This window comes from Argiope bruennichi, chromosome 10 (assembly GCF_947563725.1).
Source record: "Argiope bruennichi chromosome 10, qqArgBrue1.1, whole genome shotgun sequence".
Lineage (NCBI taxonomy): Eukaryota > Metazoa > Arthropoda > Arachnida > Araneae > Araneidae > Argiope > Argiope bruennichi.
In genome coordinates this window covers 69,565,510-69,585,766 of record NC_079160.1, presented here as the reverse complement: position 1 = coordinate 69,585,766, position 20,257 = coordinate 69,565,510, and the positions used below count along the sequence as shown (strand labels likewise).

Below are 20,257 nucleotides of genomic sequence, written 5' to 3'. Positions count from 1 at the left end.
TGAATTCCTTTATACCTTAAAATTGCATTCTAAATAAAAAAAATTCGATAGTAAAAAATTATTTTTACATTTGAAATATCAAGACATACATAGATATATCATATCAATTGATCCTCTAAGTTAAATTATTATATAACTAATAAAAATTAATCATATTTATTTCAATGAAATATATAATTATAAATATGTAAAATATCGTTCAGAGCGATTAGATACAAAGAACTATTGCTATATTATTTTATATATTTATCATATCTAAATGTATCAAATTTGTTTACTTGAATAATGTTTTGCTGACACCATGTAAAATAATGTATACTTTTGCAGGAATAAATTCTTGTTTTTATTATGCTATTAAATTGGCAGATTGTGTTATTACGTAACATGTAATTAGATACGTAAGTCAGATAGCATATAACATTTATATCAGATTCTTTGATATGCAAGAAAAAAAATTAGATAAGAAATATTTCATTTCGCAATTTTTTCAATTTATTAATTATATTTCCACTGGAATCAATCTCAGTTTGGGGAAATTATCATCTTTATGTTAATTATTAAGATTATTTATAATTAAAATTGACTTTGGAACTTAATATGAATATCAAAGTGATAAATAATTTACTTTTACTGCTCAAAACTATTAATACAATTCTCATAAAGTGAATAAAATTTGAAAAATATCTTATGATATGATATTTCAGTTCAAAATAAATAATTTACCTATTTAAAGTACTATGTTTATTTGTTTTTTTTTTAAATTTACATAATTATTGATTAGAATTCTGATTAATTTAAATTTTCAAAATGTGTGCGAATGTATTCTGAAACTCAATACATTAAAAATAAAGATTTAACAATTTTAGAAACTATATAAAAATCATATTAGTACTTTTTTTCTAATTTTTAATTCAATAAACTTTATCAAAATGTTCTTAAGTAGAAACTCTTGAAATAAAATAGTAAAAATTTCTTTATTATCTATAAATTGTGGAAGAGCAAATGCATATTTTACTTTCTAATTACTTCAGAAACCTGCTCTGGGTATTTTGCAATTTATGATCGTTAACGCTACTTAGATTTTATTTCGATTTTCCGCTCATTAATAAATTATAATGCTTAGGAGCTTTATATACTTCTCTATCAATAAAATTTAGTATGAAATGTTAATTTATAATCTCTCATTTCATTAATTGAAACCATGTACGGAAACTTTATTATAGTATTAATAAACTATTATTAATAAAACTTAGTAATTTTTATCATTTCATTGTGATATTGTGGCAACTTGCCATTACATACGTACTATGCCAGTTAGACCATAGGGACTGTAAACTATGTACTACATCAACTGACCAGCCGGAATTTAATATTTTTCCCAACTCAAGAGGAACTATTACTACTTGCTCTTTTTAAAACTTTTTTTTGTGTGTAAAATAAATCATTTTCTTATTTTTGCTAATTTCATGGCATTTTTAATTCCCTTAGAACTTAAGCGGGGAACATCTTTCCTCCCACAAGTGGTGACCTGGGCGTGATTTGAATACATAAACTTTTCAAGGTAATGCAACTTGTTCTGTTTTTCTTATGCAAATTTTTTAATATCCTTAAATAAAGTTTCTTATGCAATATCATTAGACGTTTGAACATTTAAAATAAAATAATAAAATATAACTTGACAAAAAATAAATGTTCTTCGACTCCTCCACATCTTTAACATTGTCAAAGTTTCGCTATTTACATATAAATAATAAAAACTTTTTTTCAGCCAATCGGAAGCGCAGCTGCACCATATTTAACATGATGCCGTTCAGAGAAGAAGGACTTAAGTCATTTCAAGTAAGAAATTCTCTAAATTATAATTAACTTTGAGGTTTTCAGGTTAAAATTATTTATTATTATGTTTACCTGATACATTTATTATCAGTGTGTATTACACGTTTCTTTACCTTTTTTTTTTTCTTTGTTTCCACAACAGTCCTTAGAAGTAATTAGAATAACAGCAATGGTTTGCAGAACAAAATTTAAACTACAATGGTTGCAAGTTGTTCAGATAAGTTGCAAATTTCACATATGAGTGAGGAGTACATACAAGTTCGAAGTATTTTTTGCGCGGAATCCGATTGCATTTGAATTGACGGTATCGATCAATATGTTACCATCTACAGCCTGAGTAAAAACTTTAAGGCCAGTAAAAATTTTTGAGAAAATGGAAACATATAAACTGAGGAATTAAAATACCATTTGATTGATAATTATTGAGCTTAAATAAAAGTAAAAAAAGTATAAAAATTAATTTGCAAATATTTTATTATTAGAAAATATTACAGAACACACAGATGAATATTTGAGCCTGAGTAAAAACTTTAAGGCCAACATAGAAAATAACATATAAGAAAAAAAATTACAAATTCTTAGAAGGTAGGAGCCATTTCTTCAAATATTCTTGTTTTCATGGATGAAACGAGTTTTTGACAATGGGTAGAGTCGGTTTCATACCATTCATCTTCGATAGTAGATTTCAGCTCTGTTGTTGATGTAAAATGTCTCCCATTTGCATAAACTCTTCTTGCTAAGTCACCCCAAAGGTTCTCGATTGGGTTGAGGTCAGGTGATCTAGCTGGCCATTTCACAGTTTCAGCATTGTTGACTTGGAACCAATTTGTTGTGCTGTTACTCGAATGGATCGATGCATTGTTTTGCTAATATTTCCAATTTTCTCCAGCAAGACATTCATCATTTGGCAAAAGATGATTTGTTAGGACATTTTGGTATCCTTGTGAATTCATTCTACCTGAAACGAATGCAATTGAGCCCACACCATTGTAAGCAAAACAGCCCCAAGTCATGACAGACCCTCCACCTAATTGGCGCTTGAAGAATATTTCTTTTTCATTTCTTATATCATGCCAATAGAAATTCCAGCCATCTGGTCCATCCAAATTCCATTTTTTTTTTCGTCAGAAAAAATAATTTCTATCCATTGGTTGTGCCAGGTCATGACTTCTGGCCAAAGTTCAAACGCTCTATTTTGTGTCTCTGCAATAACTGAGGCTTAGTCAATTTTGCTGTATAAGTGAACTTTCCAGACCTTCTAATTGTGTTATAAATCGTTTTTTGGCAAACTTTTAAACCTGTCGTCGGAATCAGTTTCCTGGTTGAGTACTTTCCAGTAGATGCAAGTTGGCAAACTCTTCTTTCATCACGCGAGGACAAAGCATTAGGTCTTCCCCCAGTATTCTTTTTACCATAATTGTCTTTCAATTTTAAAAAAATTGTTGACTACAGTCTTTGATCTTCCTATCTTTATCGCAATAGCACGACTGCTCATTCCTGTTGAAGACAAAGCTTCGATCTGTCCTCTTTCACGATCAGTTAACTTCTTACCCTTCGCCATCTTCACAAAGATCACCAATACTTCGAAGAAACGTATGACAAATATGAAAATTGCAGCGTTGTCACAAGCTAGTAGTTGCAATGGTAATTACATGATTATATTATATTTATTTTTAAAAAAATGACTGGTGGCCTTAAAGTTTTTACTCAGGCAGAAATACTAACTTTTTAAATAACCACATGTTTCTCATAATTATGTATTTACAAATTATGTTTATGGCATTTATTTCTTACCAATGAACTTTAATAATTAATATTATTTGAATCCCTTTTATTTAATTTTACATTTTCTCAAAAATTTTTACTGGCCTTAAAGTTTTTACTCAGGCTGTATGTTGGAAATCCGGTTTTCTATAGAATGCACTGGCACTTTTATAGAATGCCAAAAACCGATTAGCAATGCATGGAACGATTAAACGAATTTTCACACATTCTTTAATAATTTTATAGAATGTCAAACTGTCAAAATATAAAATCCATCTCCAAGAAAAAGACTCTGTTTTGAAACACATGGATAAGATTACATTCGATTATGGATGGAAATACCATGATGATCGCATACATACAATAGAAATTTCTCATACCTATTGTGCGTGTTTAAAGGAACTCAATAATACATATCCATGTAGAAAGTGCCGTTTAATAAATTCATACTTTATGTGGCCATTCAAGAAAAGATTTTAATATGAATATTTTGTGTGTTCTACGTTTCAAAACTGAATAATAAGCTTATCATTACCATTTATGTCATATTTGCCTAAATAGCATTTGACATTCTAGAACAGAATGCCAAAAGAAAATATATAATAATTCCCATATTTCATACTTAGCGTAAAAACGCCTGGAATTCTAAAAATTTCAGCGTTTCATATATTACTGGTAACATAAATACAGGGCTAGCAAGAAATAAGTTAACTACTTCAGAGGGCTCGAAAATGTGTTCTATTGATCCAAATGAGATAAAATTTGATCTACAGATTATTGAGATGATGCACTTTGCATTTGTTATTTTAAAAAATTTAGTACAAAAATTCACCAATTAGATGGCGCTGTAACACAAATGGCATTTGTGGTGGTTGGACATGGAACATTCTGTGGAGTGATGAGGCATACTTTTGCCTCAATGGCAAGTTAACACCCACAACTGTCGAATTTGGGCAGAGGAAAACCTTCATGTTATCCAGGAACAACCCTTGCATCCTGAAAAAGTGACATTATAATGTGGTTGTACAGCTACGTTTATCAGTGGATCGTATTTCTTTGAAGAGATAACGATAAGATTTAAATGGAATCCAAACCTGTTCCGTCACTGGACAACGGTACCATGATATGCTGAGGGATTTTGTAATCCCAACTCTTCTGCAGCGTGGATGCCTTCAAGACATCATTTTCATGCAGGACGGTGCACCACCTCATACTGATCGTCGTGTAAAGCGATTGTTAATACAGCTTTTCACAGAAGCACGAGTTTTCAGCCGTCATTTCTCAATAGCATGGCCTCCTCGCTCAAGGGACATCATCCCTTGCGACTTTTGGTTGTGAGGTTATTTGAAGGATAATATCTACCGTCAAAAGACATATATCTACCATATCAGGAAGACAACATTCGGAGCCATATTCATAATATTCCGACAGACTCACCCCAGTCATCTATAGAAAATATGGTTCCCCGATTAAAGCAGCATATTGTTGAAAATGGAGGAGAATATATTAAGCAATTTTAATTTTACTTTATTTAACAATTATAAACCATATTAAATGGTTTTATGTGTATTACAACGCCACCTTCTGGTGAATTTTTGTACTATTTTTTATTTAATAAATATAAAGCGCATCATCTCAATAATCTGTAGTTCAAATTTTATCTCATTTGAATCAATAGAACGCATTTCAGAGCCCTCTGAAGTGGATAACTTATTTCTTGCTAACCCTGTACTACGCAGTGTGATATTGAAATGTTTCAGAAAGTCGAAGGTCTTACCGATTCTGAAATAAGTCATTAAACCGGTTCTTTATAACAATATATATATATATATATATATATATATACAGACATTCTTATCTAGACGTGCGAAATTTACTGTCACTATGCAAGGAGAAAGTGAGAAAATGGACGACATTGTTGAAGGAAAGTTAGAAATACTTCCACGTCGAATCGCGTGGCGCAAAGCAGCATATTTTGGCTCAAATTCAAATTTTGATAAAATATTTTTAATGGGAGGTGGATAATAATGGGAGATAAATAAATATTTTTAATTGGAGATGATAAAATTGCCGCTTCACCTGATATTTCATGCTAGATAGAGATATTTTTTCTACGGATTTAGTATCTACTTTACCAGCGTTGAAGGCGATTGTACCATTGGAAGATTTCTTTCAATAAAGAAAATTACACTTACTGGATTAGATTGAATCGAATAATGTTTCAAATTACAAACTAAAACATTCCTCCCTTTTATAAATAGCCTCTCTTCTGCAAGTGATGATGATCTGACGTTTGTTTTGAAGGGAAGTTATGTAGAATGCCGGTACTGTTATGATACGAAATACGTTAACATATTGTTACTCAGAATCTGATTGGTGTGTATACAGTAAGTTCAATAAGATCGAGAACAGATAACGATGTTTTATTCCATAAGCTAGCACACAACACAGGTATTAAAACATAGTCAAAGCGTGCACACGACAGCACTTTCAGAAATAAACAATACGCAGATAAATAACATAACGTTAATTTAAATAATAGTGCAACCCAATATCATTCAGAGTGTTGTTAGACAGCTTGCTCCGCAAGTACATGCCAAAGAGAGAATTTACTCGATTCTAATATTTAAGCCGGCTATAGACTTTCCGCGGCATTGTATGGAGGAGTTAAGAAAAATATTGTATCTTAGATCCTTATAGGTATATCGGCGAAATTTCTGCAGTTGCGAGAATCTTTGTTTCCGACCCCAAGGTCGAGGATCTTGGATCTAGCATCCATTCAGCATCTATTAAAATATCCCTGAAACTTCTTTCCTTACTATGAAACTAGTAACACAGGGAAATCTTGCAAATTCGTAGCAAAAACTTTAAAAATGCAAAGGTTATGGGAAGAAGCAGATATGCAGTGTAATAAATTATCTTTTTTCTCTTCTATTGAAACCTTTGAGTATAACCACTTTCTAGAGAGTGCTCATTTTGCTCATTGTATTGTATTTTGTGGCTCATATCATTGTTTCTAATGTTCTATAATATTCCGTGTCTTCTATGTTTTGTCACATTTTTTTCAATTAAAATACTGTATCCATCAATATCAAAACTTGTCATTTTAAATGTGGAGTTAAATAAATTGACCACCTCACTCTATGACAGAGAATTAAAGTCAATTTATTTAACTCCACACTTAAAATGACAAGTTTTGATATTGATGGATACAGTGTGGTGGATTGAGGGAACGAAGATAGAACCTGAGACCTTGTGGTTCGCACCCCAGTAACATGACCACGATACAAAAGCAATTGCTCAGGTAGCGTAGCTGTTAACTGGCTTATAAGCTTTCACCACAGACTCTCCTTCCAGTGAGTCGAAGGTGAGACGCGATATGGCTGTTGAGTGGTGATGTATTAGCTGTTAATTCTAATGCACCGGTATCCATTTGAGTAGCGTCAAGCGTTATGGCGAGCGTGTGTGGATGAGTGGTTGCTGATGCTGCGTCAAGTGAGTCTGACGACTTTGGGTTGCTGTGGGTAGATGGCGCCACAACAGCTGTTCGAAGGTTGAAGGTTCATCGTCCAAGTCACCAATGTGGCGAATTGAGAGAGCGAAGATAGAACCTGGGACCTTGTGGTTCTCAGCCCAATAACATGACCACGATACAAAAGCAATTGCTCGGGTAGCGTAGCTGTTAACTGGCTTATAAGTTTTCACCACAACAGTATTTTAATTGAAAAAAATGTGAGAAAACAAAGAAGGCACGGAATATGATAGAACATTAAAAACAATGATATGACCTACAAATTACAATAAGACGAGCAAAATTCCATCTTTTCTTCTCAGATTTTATTTCATTAATTTAAAAACAATAATATTGCGGATATATATTTTATCAGAGTTTTAAACTTTCATATTGTACTGCGTTTCCTTTTTTAATTTGCTGCTATGACAATAATTCGCAATGAATAAAATCCCAGTGGAACTTAATTTATGAGGGTCTTATGCGAGAAGTATTTATATAGTATTTAATTAAGACACTTTTTGTATTTTTCTGTCAGCTTGACAGCAGTCAGCATGCAGGTAAAATGTACAACCTCCATCAACAAAGTGGTTGAATTTTTTTATTTCCAATGAAAAGTTGTTATACAACCTCCATAAGCAAAATGGTTGATTATTTTTATTCGCAGCGAAATATTCAATTCTAAAGAAAGATGACATTTCAAGTAATGTTAATGCTTGACGGATACTTTTGTCAAGCTAATTGAAAAATTTTGTTTATTTACTTACAGTGAATACCAAAGCTGTCCCATTAATGTTCACCATTTTTGTTTTAGATGGAGGACAATCCTCTCTTCAAGGCAAAGAAACCTAAGCAGCATAGTTCCGCCAAATATAAATCTTTCTGCCTTTATTCGAAAGCAATTCTAGGCAATTCTCTCATAACCAGCTTTCCTGTGATTGCCAAAAGCAAAAGTTGGGTGAAAAGGACCATTAAGATCATAGTTTTTGTCATGTGTCTCACAGGTTTCACTTACCAAACGCTTGATTTCATGTGGATGTACTTGGCGTATCCAACAGTCGTTAATGTGTATGTGTCGAATCCCTATGAAGTAGTTCAACCAGCTTTGACCGTGTGCAATAAAAATAGGTAAATGTTAATCAGTGGATTTCATCTTCCAATCATGTTTTATTATTTACAATGAAATAATTTAAATGTATTGGCGAGTAAAATTAAAGGAATAACCATAAAAACGAGGTTGATCTTAAATGATCTATTAAATAAGTTCATAGTTGATAGCTGATCAATGTACCTAAATGAACATTAGTAAAATTCTCCACAAGTACAAAAGAATATTAAATGGTTTTAGGTACTTAATCATTTTTCAAAAGGCGTGTAAGAGAATTGCTTTAAATATTAATTTTAAACATTGTACGAACAGTTGGATGACATTCTTGCTTGTGCAAAGGGTGGTATATTATTGAGAAAGCATCGGAAACATTTTCCATAATGATTTATCTTTGGGAGAAAGGAAGCAGGACACACATTGATAAAGGTTTGGATCTAAACATGATTTCAAGACTTTGGTGATGTTTGTAAAAAATTAAATAAAAATCGAAAATGCGCTACAACAAATTCTCACGACTGTGTTTTGATAGTCTTTGCTAAAGCAAACAACTGGCGTTCTCCTAGCTTACTGTTGCTGCCCGATCTTCATAGTATATCTAGATGAGAAGAAGAGGCTTCTCTATAAAACCATTAGAATTTTATTTCTAATTCTATTTTTTGGAAATTTGCACTGATTTTTATAGTTGCATTTACATACGTTTTAGTGCTATTTTGCACATTTCTTGTTGTTTGAAATTGTTTTCTCAAATTTTAATCTTTAATAGAATTATCTTGCGAAAAAGCTCATAAATAAAATTATAATGCACATTTTTTATTCAAATTCGATATAATAATTTCTTTATATATTTTCTGCAGTTCCTGAGCTAGAAAATATGTAATCTATTCATTTGGAAATATTTTATAGTTGTTTTAATGCTTCAAAATGTGAAAAATTTTTTTGAATTATTACCCAAGCTATACCCAATATTTAATGAATATATTGAAATATATTTTATTTTTTAATTCAGGAATTAGATAATATATTTCTTCAGCTATCTGCAAAATGTTAATTAAATCATTTCATAAACCTCTAAACAAGAAAAATTTTGCTTGACATCTCTTTTTAATTTAAAAAAAAAGTTTTTTAAAGCTAACTTTTGCTGCTACTTAACGCATATTTGGTTTCATGCAGGTTTTTTTTCAATCTTTTTAATGCAAATATTTAAAAATATATAATTTAAAAAATTCATTCCGAACGTAGTCGCATACCTTAAGAGATCATCGCTTTAGAACTTACTATTTTGTAACAATTAAAAATAAAATTTTAGTTGAATTTTATTTTTGAAATAAACCACCCTTATGGATGAAACACTGTAAGAAGTTGTAGTATCAGTTCTTATACATAGGAATGACGCCAAATTGGCAATATTTTACAAATATACCCAAAGCAATGATGCTAAAATTAAAAAAAGATTGAGATATCTCTTGCATTACAAGTATATTAGTTTTTTTAAAAAAATTCGATTAGACTCAAGATTAAGATAAGATTGCCGAATTAAAATTTTTAATGCAATAATTAATTAATAGTATTAGATTTAAAACTATTAAGACTGTTATGCTAGTGGACATCAAAATTTCTGGCAAGAGATAAACAAGTCAGCAGTTTTTAGATTATACAATATGATGCCTCAAATCTATACATAGTATAAAATGAAGTCTCCTGAAAGCGTCTGTATGTTTGAACCACAAAAATTCTAGAAATAGTTAACGGAGAAATTAATATCATTTTGTAGAGCATTTATTTGGGAAGGTTTTAGTACAATAAAGTCATATCAAAATAAAAAAAGAAAAGTAGTTTTATAATGACGATTTTAACTATTCCGTGCATGCGTGAAAACCTCAAACTGCGTATGAGCAAATAGCAAGAGCTGTGGTATGCATATGCGATACATTTCTTTGTTTACGTCTGATTTTAAAAAACGATTCAAATCTCATTATGCCCAAAAGAAGGAAATCCAACTTTGGCTGGAACACATTAAATGCAAAAAATCTTCATTTGTTGCGCGATAAGGAAAATGAAGAGGAAAGAAACGTTCGGTAGCAAATATCAGAGAAAGAATGAATTTGCAGAAGGAGCAGTTCTATTGAGCGAAGTAACCGTCTCTCTTTAAAATCTCATGAGAAGTGCAAATTATCATGTAGCAAATTATCATTATATCAAATTATACAGAGTTCATAAACAAGTGTTGAACAGTAGGTACAATGACATATTTGTATATTTATAAATTTTAAAACAGCTTTTCTATTGTATATTTTTAGTGGATTGTTTTGTCTACAGGCATATCATATTTTTACCTTTTTAACAGTCTAAATATTTCTGAATGTGTGCTATAAAAAATTGTTTTGTAGCTATTTTTGATAATTTCTAAATATATTTTTTATATTTGTTTGATGTTGTGTAACAGCCCATGTCATATCGAGTGGAGGCTAGACAAGTTTAAAGCTAATTTTTCTTTTTGGATGCTATGCTACGGGCAACGCCGTGCGGGTACTGCTAGTGTTATCTAAATTTCGATATAAAACATAATACTAAATACATCAGTTAATTTAAAAATAAAAAATGTATAAGGAATTAAAATTCTAAAATTATTTTCACCAAGACATACAGAACAGCACCATTGCCAACACTTACAATTATAGTGGCAATGACTAAAATGGCAATAAACTCATTTATTTTGAGATTTTGGTTATATGGCGCTATGGCTTGCTTTGGCGAAGAGATAAGAATTTTAAATTTAGACTAAAACTGCGTGAATTTTTACACTAGATCATGATATCGTATCATAGAATTTTACAATTCTTTATTATGAATTAAACAACTTATTTAATCTGAATATTTATTTTTTTGGTACTTGTCGGTTTTATCGGCGATCAAAATGCGCCAAGAAAAAAATTTCGCCAAATTATAAAAATATACTCAAGTGCACGTTATGTGTGTGTGTGTGTGTGTGTGTGTGTGTGTGTGTGTGTGTGTGTGTGTGTGTGTGTGTGTGTGTGTGTGTGTGTGTAAAAATACGTTCAAATCACGTGCGAATCAAATGCTGCCAATTGAAATCGCCAAATTGGCGAATTTTTTTCTTGGCGCTTTTTGGTCGTCATTAAAACCGACAAGTACCCATTTTTCTCCTTATTTTACAGGAAGAGAAGAACTTACTTTTGTTCGATTGATGAGAAGAATTGCGTATTTTCGGATCCGAAAGAGTTTTGCCAAAAATATCCGGCTATGTGTCCAGGCAATAATGCTAACCACACTTATCCAGGGGTAGGCATTATATTAAATAGAAAATAATGGTGACTAAAAATATCAATATTAAAAAATCAAAAAATAGCGATGTCCCGTAGTGAAAGGAAAAAGGGCATTATTATAAACTTTAAAATATTTTTATTGAATTTTAAATTATTTTTATTGTCAATATTCCTTTTCTCATCAAATACATAATTTACCATTATGAATGAAGTATCCATACTTAGGGAATTGGATTTATAGGAAGACTGAATGGTTAAGAATTTCCTACAGGTTTACTTGTGAAGATTTATTTTTATTTTTTCGTATACGAAATTAGAAGAAGTATTGTAATCGTCATGCAATTCGAACTCGAGATTTTGACAAATCTACATATTTTAGACCTCTTAGAGTTCAAAAAACAAATTTTTGACTGTCTGTCTGTGAACATGATAACTCAAAACGTTTTGAGGTAAACAGATGGTTTTAGTTTAGTTTAGTTATATTAACGTGCCGTTGTAAAGCAACACTAGGGCTATTTTGAGACGGACCTCGTGATTTTGTACCGTGGTCAGATGACGAGGATAACACCTGAGCTGGCACCCCCCTCTCCACACCACACCGCACCAGCGGGATAACGTTTGGCACGACTGATTTAACGTGCAACAGACCCCCTTACACGACGGTTCCTCGGTGGAACCTGAAACCCTACGGTTCACAAGCCGAGACCTTATCACCAGGCCACCGCGGCCTCAGGTAAACAGATGGAATTTGATGTAAGGCCTTTACACCAAATGTGTTGATTTCTATCAAATTTCAAACTAAATCTATTCAGAATCAGTTTGCCTATCTGGCTATCAGAATAGAAGTGAACTCAATAACTTCAAAAAAGAACTCGCAAAGAGCCAGATAAATTAAAATTTGATACACATTTTGAGCATCTAAATTATAGATTTTTACCAAACTGTGTACCAAATTTGTCAAAGGTTTGTCAAAGATTGTCTGTCGGTCTGAAATTTCGCATATATATAAGCACAATAATTCATAAACGAATGACTCTAATCAATGAAATAGTGTGATTAGAACATTCCGTGTCAAATTTTGGTTTCATTTGGTTGACAACAATATTTTCAAAATATATATTTGCATGAGATTCAGTAAAATTGTTAGATCAAAACCAAAGATCTTGATTTCATAACTTTGATCGCTTGCGCCATTCAAAGTATTTGAAGCCTGACATAAGGTTCATAGTTTTATGTAGGGGAATACGACCTTAATTGGAGAGTGTGCAAGAAATTTTCAAAGAAGTATCACTCCTGCTGGGTTTATATATATATTTCAGCTTCGAGACTTCAAAATTATTAACGCTGCATCTAAAACCATAATTAATGACTTGGAGTACAATACAGATAATATCTTAGTTCTAAAATTGCATTTAAAAAATAATGTATGACATTGCATCATTAAACGATAAAGAAAAACGAATTTTATCTTTATTAATTGATAATCTGAAAGGTAATATGGTTTCATTAATATTTCAATATCAGTTTTGAAATGTTCGGTTCTTTCTTTTTTCAGAAGCCTGTTCTTACTAGATTAGTTGGTGAGAAGTTCAATTGGAAAAGAACATTCACGGAGGCACACAATGAGAGTATTATCAAACTCTGTATGAGCAGAATTGAAGAAAAGAAATTCCTTTGCACGTAAGTCTCGGGTGAAGACAGGTCTTATCAATTACATTTCACTTATATTTAGTCAGCAAAGATATAGTGATATCATTGACCACAATAAAAGCTTTCATCAAACAGTGAGTCATATTGCAACTGTAGAATGGAGATTAGCAATGTATGGCGAATATAACCCTTTTCGTTATCATTTAATTGTATTTAATTCATTCAAATGTATGGGTACGGACTTTTTACCAAGATAATAAAATTTTACCAAGATTTAAAAACTCTCAAAAGTCCTATTTGTAACTCGAATAGATATCACATTTGAAGGATTAAATATGGTATCTATGCAAATGCGTTATAAGTAAATGGGAAATGCATTATAAGTAAATAAGAAATGCATTATAAGTAAATCTTAAGCATACGAGAGACATTTTGGCTAGCTCTCCATAATTCGAAGCCTACTATTCTTTGTACCCTAGAATAGAAACAACACATGTGCCAAGTTATTATCATCAAAGAAGAATTTGGTTGGGCAACCATACCGTACAATCAAGTATCGTATCAAGCTACCACTGTAAATATTTGACAAGTCGGCTATCAAAATAAATTCTCGCAACTCATGAATGCTTGACTTCAATAAACATTGCAACTGGTTCCTAGGAAAAATGGCTCTGTATATTACTGGTAATGTATAATATATAGTGTATTGGTTTCAAAATGTCATTTTCTGTTTAGAAATAAATGATATTTCTTCATGATATTTTTATTTAACTTGATTTGTTTCATATTTCTAAAAAAAAATTTCATAATCCATTTCCATGTATTAAAGCCGCCATTCCGACTCGCAGTGCAACATAGTCCACAGTTTTCAAGAAATATTTTTTCATAAAAATTTATGGATGCCTAATTTTTAATATCTAATTAAACAAATTATTAATAACGAACCACAATATTCGTCGATGACCGATTATTAGTCGTATACATGGGCAAGTAATTTTCGTTTACAAATAACAGCGATTAATTTGGCAGTTTGTAAAAATGGCTTACCACTTTATTAGTAGTCTGCTGCTGTTCTGTGGAAAAAGATTTCTAACAATTTTGAACGAAGTCTATTTATAGGAAGTCTGCTCTCTGGAACTCGCCAGATGAAAAAACTTCGGTAAGCAAATTTAATATCGGAAATACTGATCTTTATCGAACGTTAAATGACGTATCAAATATAGAAAGATATATATTGTTAGAAAAACTGCTTGATTAAAACATTTTTTTAAAGTTATTTATAAATAGAAAAATTTAATGGTTAAAAACTGGTACCTTTGAAAAGATTTTTAATATAATTTAAAAATCGTTTATGTGCTATAATATTTTCAGAAGTTATCACGGAAATATGACAAAATTAATTACAATTCTTATTAAGAATTTAAAAAATCTCTCGTAAGCACACATTATTATCTTCCTAAGTATGTATATCATTTTTAGCTCTAGGTCAAACGATGTGAACTGTGAAGCGCCAACATACAAAAACAAACACACCTTCTTCTTTATTTTAAGTAAAGATTAAGATTATTATTTTATTTGTATCAATTATTGGTTATTTTCAATTCAATATATCATACAAATGAGTTATATCCTAGTTACCATTAATTTATCGAATCTCATTATTAAAAGTTTGTCTTAATATAAGCTTTATTTTTGGATAAACAATAAAATGCACAATATTCTTTATTAAGTAACTATTTACAAACTAATGTATATATAGTAAAATCTAATGCTAAATCATGGAATAAAGGAATTGAAGAAATGATTATTTTGATCGATTTGCAATGGGAATTCATGATAAACATTTTTTTCTCGCTATTACGTCATCTTTTAAGTGATGGAATCAATCTCGTATAAGAAATTAGCCAAATATCCAAGGTTTTGTGTTTTCATTGGCCGTTTTTTCATGTTATTGATATGTGCTGATTATTTCTATTTTTTCTATTCTGTCCACTTTTTCAGTCAACCTTACAAACGGATTCCTGTTGTCGATGCCAAAGGAGAACCTAACGTATGCTTCACCATCGATTCATTGGTGGGACAGCCAGATGCTCCAGATAAAGTTTATCCGAACACATATCGTACGTTATTCAATGTTCATTTTCGTGTAAATTTACTTTGGATAATGGTTTTCTAAAGTGTGTTTACATAAAACTGTCACATTTTTAAGAAAATAGGAAGGAATTATTAAAAATTGTATTAAATTAATTTTTTAGGGATATTTAAAACTTTATTCTCTTTTTGGATCGATTCATATTAGAACACTTTTTTTTTATTAAAAATGAATTCATTGAATCATCTTATTTGCCGTTATAAATAAATAAGAAAGTTTTTAATGATAAATATCTCATTGTGCTGTCAATTAAAATGCCGTTTTTCTGCTTGCACCTTTATTTTAAATTTATTAATTTTTTTTTGAGAAACATTAATCAAACGTTGGTTGAAATATTATATTACTCTATTAAAGACTTCATCTTTTCGGCATATTTGTGTTTTATTTAAACTAGATTAAAATCCGAATCTGAAGTTACACGATAGTTGTTTTGGAATGGACCTCATAGTTCTGAACCCTGATCTGATAGCAAGTGAGTACAGTTTTCTCGAAGCCCCCCCACATCGCAGCAAAGGTCAATTGTTAACTTTGACTGATGTAATGTGACTTACTTTGACTGATGTAACCGTTGAAACTTTTATTGAGTCGATCTTGAATCCGCCATTGTACAGGCATGAATTGAGATTCTACATCAGACTTCTGCACTCGGAAAGGCTAGGAAATCACAATGAGACTAAATCCTCACCGAATACTCAAAAATTAATTTTATAGAATATTTACAAAAGAAATTTGAAAGAAATCCAGCTTTCAAAAATACGTCACTTTTGTACAAAAACATGTGGTCGCAAATACGATGCAAGACTGTTACAGGGGATATTGTGGGATGAAGTAGCGAAAAAAAAAAAAAAGAAACAATACATTATGCATCGTCAAATGCCTCCCAAAATGTAATTATGTGCATATTTCTATAAGAATTTGATTAACTCTCTAATCGAGTTATGGTAATTATAAGCATGCTCCAAGCAATGAGTCATCCATACCGCTACTCCAAACGACAAAGCTTAAGTATTGTTGATCATCGCATTGCCTTGTTGCGTATGTATTTTCAAGCGACCATAAACACCAGTTATAAATTATGATAGAACAATCTTTTACGAACATAGTTCCATCCTTAAGAAAAATTTATGAAGGATATATATATATATAGGGGATATATGTAGTGACGAGCGCCTGTTGGCGAGCGCCATCTGCTGGTTGTTAGACGGAGTTGACGCTGGTTAGACGGAGAGCAGATCAGACGGATCTGGACGAGAGAAAAGACGTGTCAGATCAGACGGATCTGGACGAGAGAAAAGACGTGTCAGATCAGACGGATCTGGACGAGAGAAAAGACGTGTCAGATCAGACGGATCTGGACGAGAGAAAACACGTGGCAGATCAGACGGATCTGGACGAGAGAAAACACGTGGCAGATCAGACGGATCTGGACGAGAGTAAAGACGCGACGCGACGTATTCGACGAAATCTACTGAATGTTCAATTCTTTTATGTTAATGTATATATGTCCTAAATGTAATTAAATGTGCGTTCTAAAATAGTAGTGATTTCTGAGTCCTACATATATTCGCTGTGTCCTCTTTTTTCATTGTCACGGTGACTAATTTAGCGTATGGATGTTGCTTTTATGACCCAGGTTCCATAATAATTATTTTGTTTTTCATTTCCGAATTACTTGCAAATTATTGGATAACAGTTTTAGATCCCATTGTGTATAATAGTTTAAAGTTAATAGCATATTATAATAGTTATATAACAGTTAATTTGAAATCCACACAGTGAAGCATCGCTCAGATTAATGAGTCTAATAACAAGTAACGATGAAATCATTTTTTTTTTCTGACAGAAATCGAGATACACTTAGACACTCAAGGAGAGGAATACGTCTACTTCACGGATCCCATCCTGGTTCAAATGATGATTCATGACCGCAGAGCTCTTGTAAATCCTTTCTCAGAAGGTACATCACTCGAAGCTGGAATTCAGTACAATGCATACGTTTCGATGGTAAGTTGATGGCAAGTGTGTAACTCGAGTAGCAAATAATCAGAATAAAATTGTAGCACAATTTTTTTTATGGTGGAGGAATGAATTCCATCTACATATGAAGGCGGACAGTCACAATCACTCCACATTGTTGGCACTCCAAATTTGAAACGTGCTAGAGTTAGCATAGTATGGAATTGAAGGTTGGATAACCAAACTTGTCCATATTCCTATTGCGGCACTGAAAACGAAGATTTAGCGAATGCGAGTTAGAAAAATCTACGAATAGGGAATAGAAAACCAAATAAAAAGAACTGAACCCTCCTTCCATTCACTGCCTTGCCCAAGATCCACAATTTTTAGGAAGAACAAATGGGATTAACATCTTTATTAAAGAATATGTTAAAGATTTAGGAAGATCTCTCTCACTTGCTATCAATTATTTTCTTGTATGTGAATATAACTGTAAAAAAATTAATCATAAAGAAATACGATTTAAAAATGTTGATAAACTTCTGTGTTTGAGTCAAATTCTGGTAAAATTTTTCTACAAGAAAAAGGAATTTACAATTATTGCATTGCCAACATTTCGAAAGGAGAAAGGACTGGAGGCGCAAAAAAATCCCTATTTTGCTTTAAAATTCCTATTGAAGGAGATACTGAATCTAATACGATGTTTTATAAAAAACGAGGAGTTTGAAGAATTATCCACGAATATGAGAGACAACCCTCAAGCGCGGAATGGGGGATGGGGAATTATTTTTCGTTCATCTACTGCTTTCTAAACATGTGTTTTCCGTTAATCGATATTTCGTCCTAATGCGTTTTTTTATTTATTTTTTTAATTTATTTTTCAGACATCGAATGAGTTGTTGCCACCCCCATACGACACAAATTGTTTCGATTATTTAGAACAATGGAAAAGAAACAATGGAACTGGACCTCTGAATCATATGGTATAGACAAATTCTTTTGTTTTATTTATTTAAATATCATAACATTAGTTCTACAAGAAAATTTCATAATACATTTTTTGAAATTAGCTCTTTTGAATATGTACTTTCTGATTCTGACAGTTTTTTTTTTCAATAATAAAATAACTAATCCACAAAAATATTTCTTCATAAAAATACATTGATACTGCTTTAAAAATGCTAGACTTAGCTAGTATTATTAAAACAATTCCACTCTTTTTTTATATGTTTTTAGATGTGTGTGGAGCACTGTAAACTAAAAAAGCTTCAAGAATTGGGTCAATGTATCGACAAAGATGTCGATTTTATACACACCGAGCAGCTTTGCCAAGCAGGTATTTAATCTGTCATTTTTCATACAGCAATGATTCGAGTAAAATATTAATTATAAACATCGTTTAAAATTTAAAAACAATAACACTCAAGTATAAGTTCAGAATTTTCGCAAAAATATCATTACAATATTCAAATTCCGCAACGGAAGAAAGAGCGGATTGCCTTATAAAAATATGAAAAAAATAGTTTTATCTTTGAAATTTTTCTATTCTTTCAGCCTTAAAAATTAAATCATTAATCACTATTTGACTACCTAGATATTTTCTTTTTATGTTGTCTCAGCGTTTTAACACATTGTTCACCGTTTTCTTATATCAGAACTAACATTTGTGGTTGGCGATTTTTTCGAAAGACCACTCAATTACATTCTGTTATCGAAGAACTCCATATCACATTCCCGGTCAACAACGTATGGTTATTCAAGGACGCCATATGACGCACCCGGTCAATAACGTAGGGTTATCAAAAGACGCCATATGATGTTACCGGTCAATAACGTATGGTAAAGACGTCATATGACGTTCCCGATCAACAACGTATGGTTATCAAAAGACATCATATGACGTTCCTGGCCATTAACGTATGGTTATTAAAAGACGTCATATGACATCCCCAGTCAACAACGTATGGTTATTCAAGGACACCATATGACTTTCCCGGTCAATAATGTGTTAATAAATAAATAAATAATCATATAAAGAATAAAATGATACCAAACGATTATTTGAACTTTAATAAACGTATAATGGTTGTTATAGCAACCTATATTAAAATCGTCTGCTACTATTAAAAATATCTCCTTTAAAATTGCCTTACCCTCGAATTCAAAAAATGCTGAAACTAAACATTAAAATATTTTTAATTTTGCAAAATAATCTTACTGTTCTTTTATTTTAAATTAACTTTTTTGTGCCGATATATGAGTGTCAATCAAAAAGTTAGTGACATTGCTTAATAAAACAAAACCGGGTCGAAATTTTATAACAAACTTACTATAACATTTGTTGAAGTGTGGTACAAGTTTTTAATGACTTCTGCAATAAATTTCCTCCAATATTTTCATAATTTGGCGCAACTGATAATCTGTCCTCTTGCTGAGTGTCATCAATATCTGAACGCCATTTCTCAAATATATTGGCACCACTTCACGATAGCTTAATGGAGTATTCACCATACACCTCATGCAATTGTAGATGCATTTAAGTGCAGTTACAAAATATCGTCACCAAAAACCCGTGAGAGTAGTCTGCCCAAAATATTTGCTATGCCGGAGAACACCTTGCATGACACTGGCGTACAATAGTTGCGAAATATTAACTCTTGGCTTGAAATTAGTACTTTTATTGAATCTATCGTGTCATCCTTGGCGAGATATTTAGCGATTTATCCCTAGCATGCATTAATAATAGCCAAAAATCGAATTTTAGCCACATTTTTCTCAATAGTTGAAATAAAAATATAACACAAAACTAACTTATAATCACAAAATCTCGTGGCAAATTTGATATATTTAAGTAAACGCGTTTTAAATTATTGTATTTACATGTTTCGGAAAGTACAGACAGACAAATAGTCAACCTCTTGACAGATTTGATACAAAATGTGTTATTTAACTACACTTAAGATTTTAAATCTGCTGTTCAATTGTATTCGTTTAGC

The 20,257-nt window shown here is 31.5% G+C and overlaps 1 protein-coding gene across 2 annotated transcripts in view; it reads left to right on the top strand.

The window, feature by feature from the left end:
- Positions 1-20,257, top strand: part of LOC129988970 (uncharacterized) — a 31,571-nt gene that overhangs the window by 71 nt on the left and 11,243 nt on the right. The window contains exons 2-10 of one of the 2 annotated variants that reach the window (XM_056097266.1): positions 1,489-1,561; positions 1,769-1,839; positions 7,926-8,239; positions 11,396-11,519; positions 13,059-13,183; positions 15,155-15,273; positions 17,149-17,309; positions 18,146-18,244; positions 18,498-18,597. In XM_056097266.1, the coding sequence (XP_055953241.1) occupies positions 1,801-1,839; positions 7,926-8,239; positions 11,396-11,519; positions 13,059-13,183; positions 15,155-15,273; positions 17,149-17,309; positions 18,146-18,244; positions 18,498-18,597 (1,081 nt within the window). In that variant the 5' untranslated portion in view covers positions 1,489-1,561; positions 1,769-1,800. Of the gene's footprint in view, positions 1-1,488; positions 1,562-1,768; positions 1,840-7,925; positions 8,240-10,370; positions 10,451-11,395; positions 11,520-13,058; positions 13,184-15,154; positions 15,274-17,148; positions 17,310-18,145; positions 18,245-18,497; positions 18,598-20,257 lie in introns of those variants that run through there. The other variant, XM_056097267.1, reaches the window with a different exon arrangement.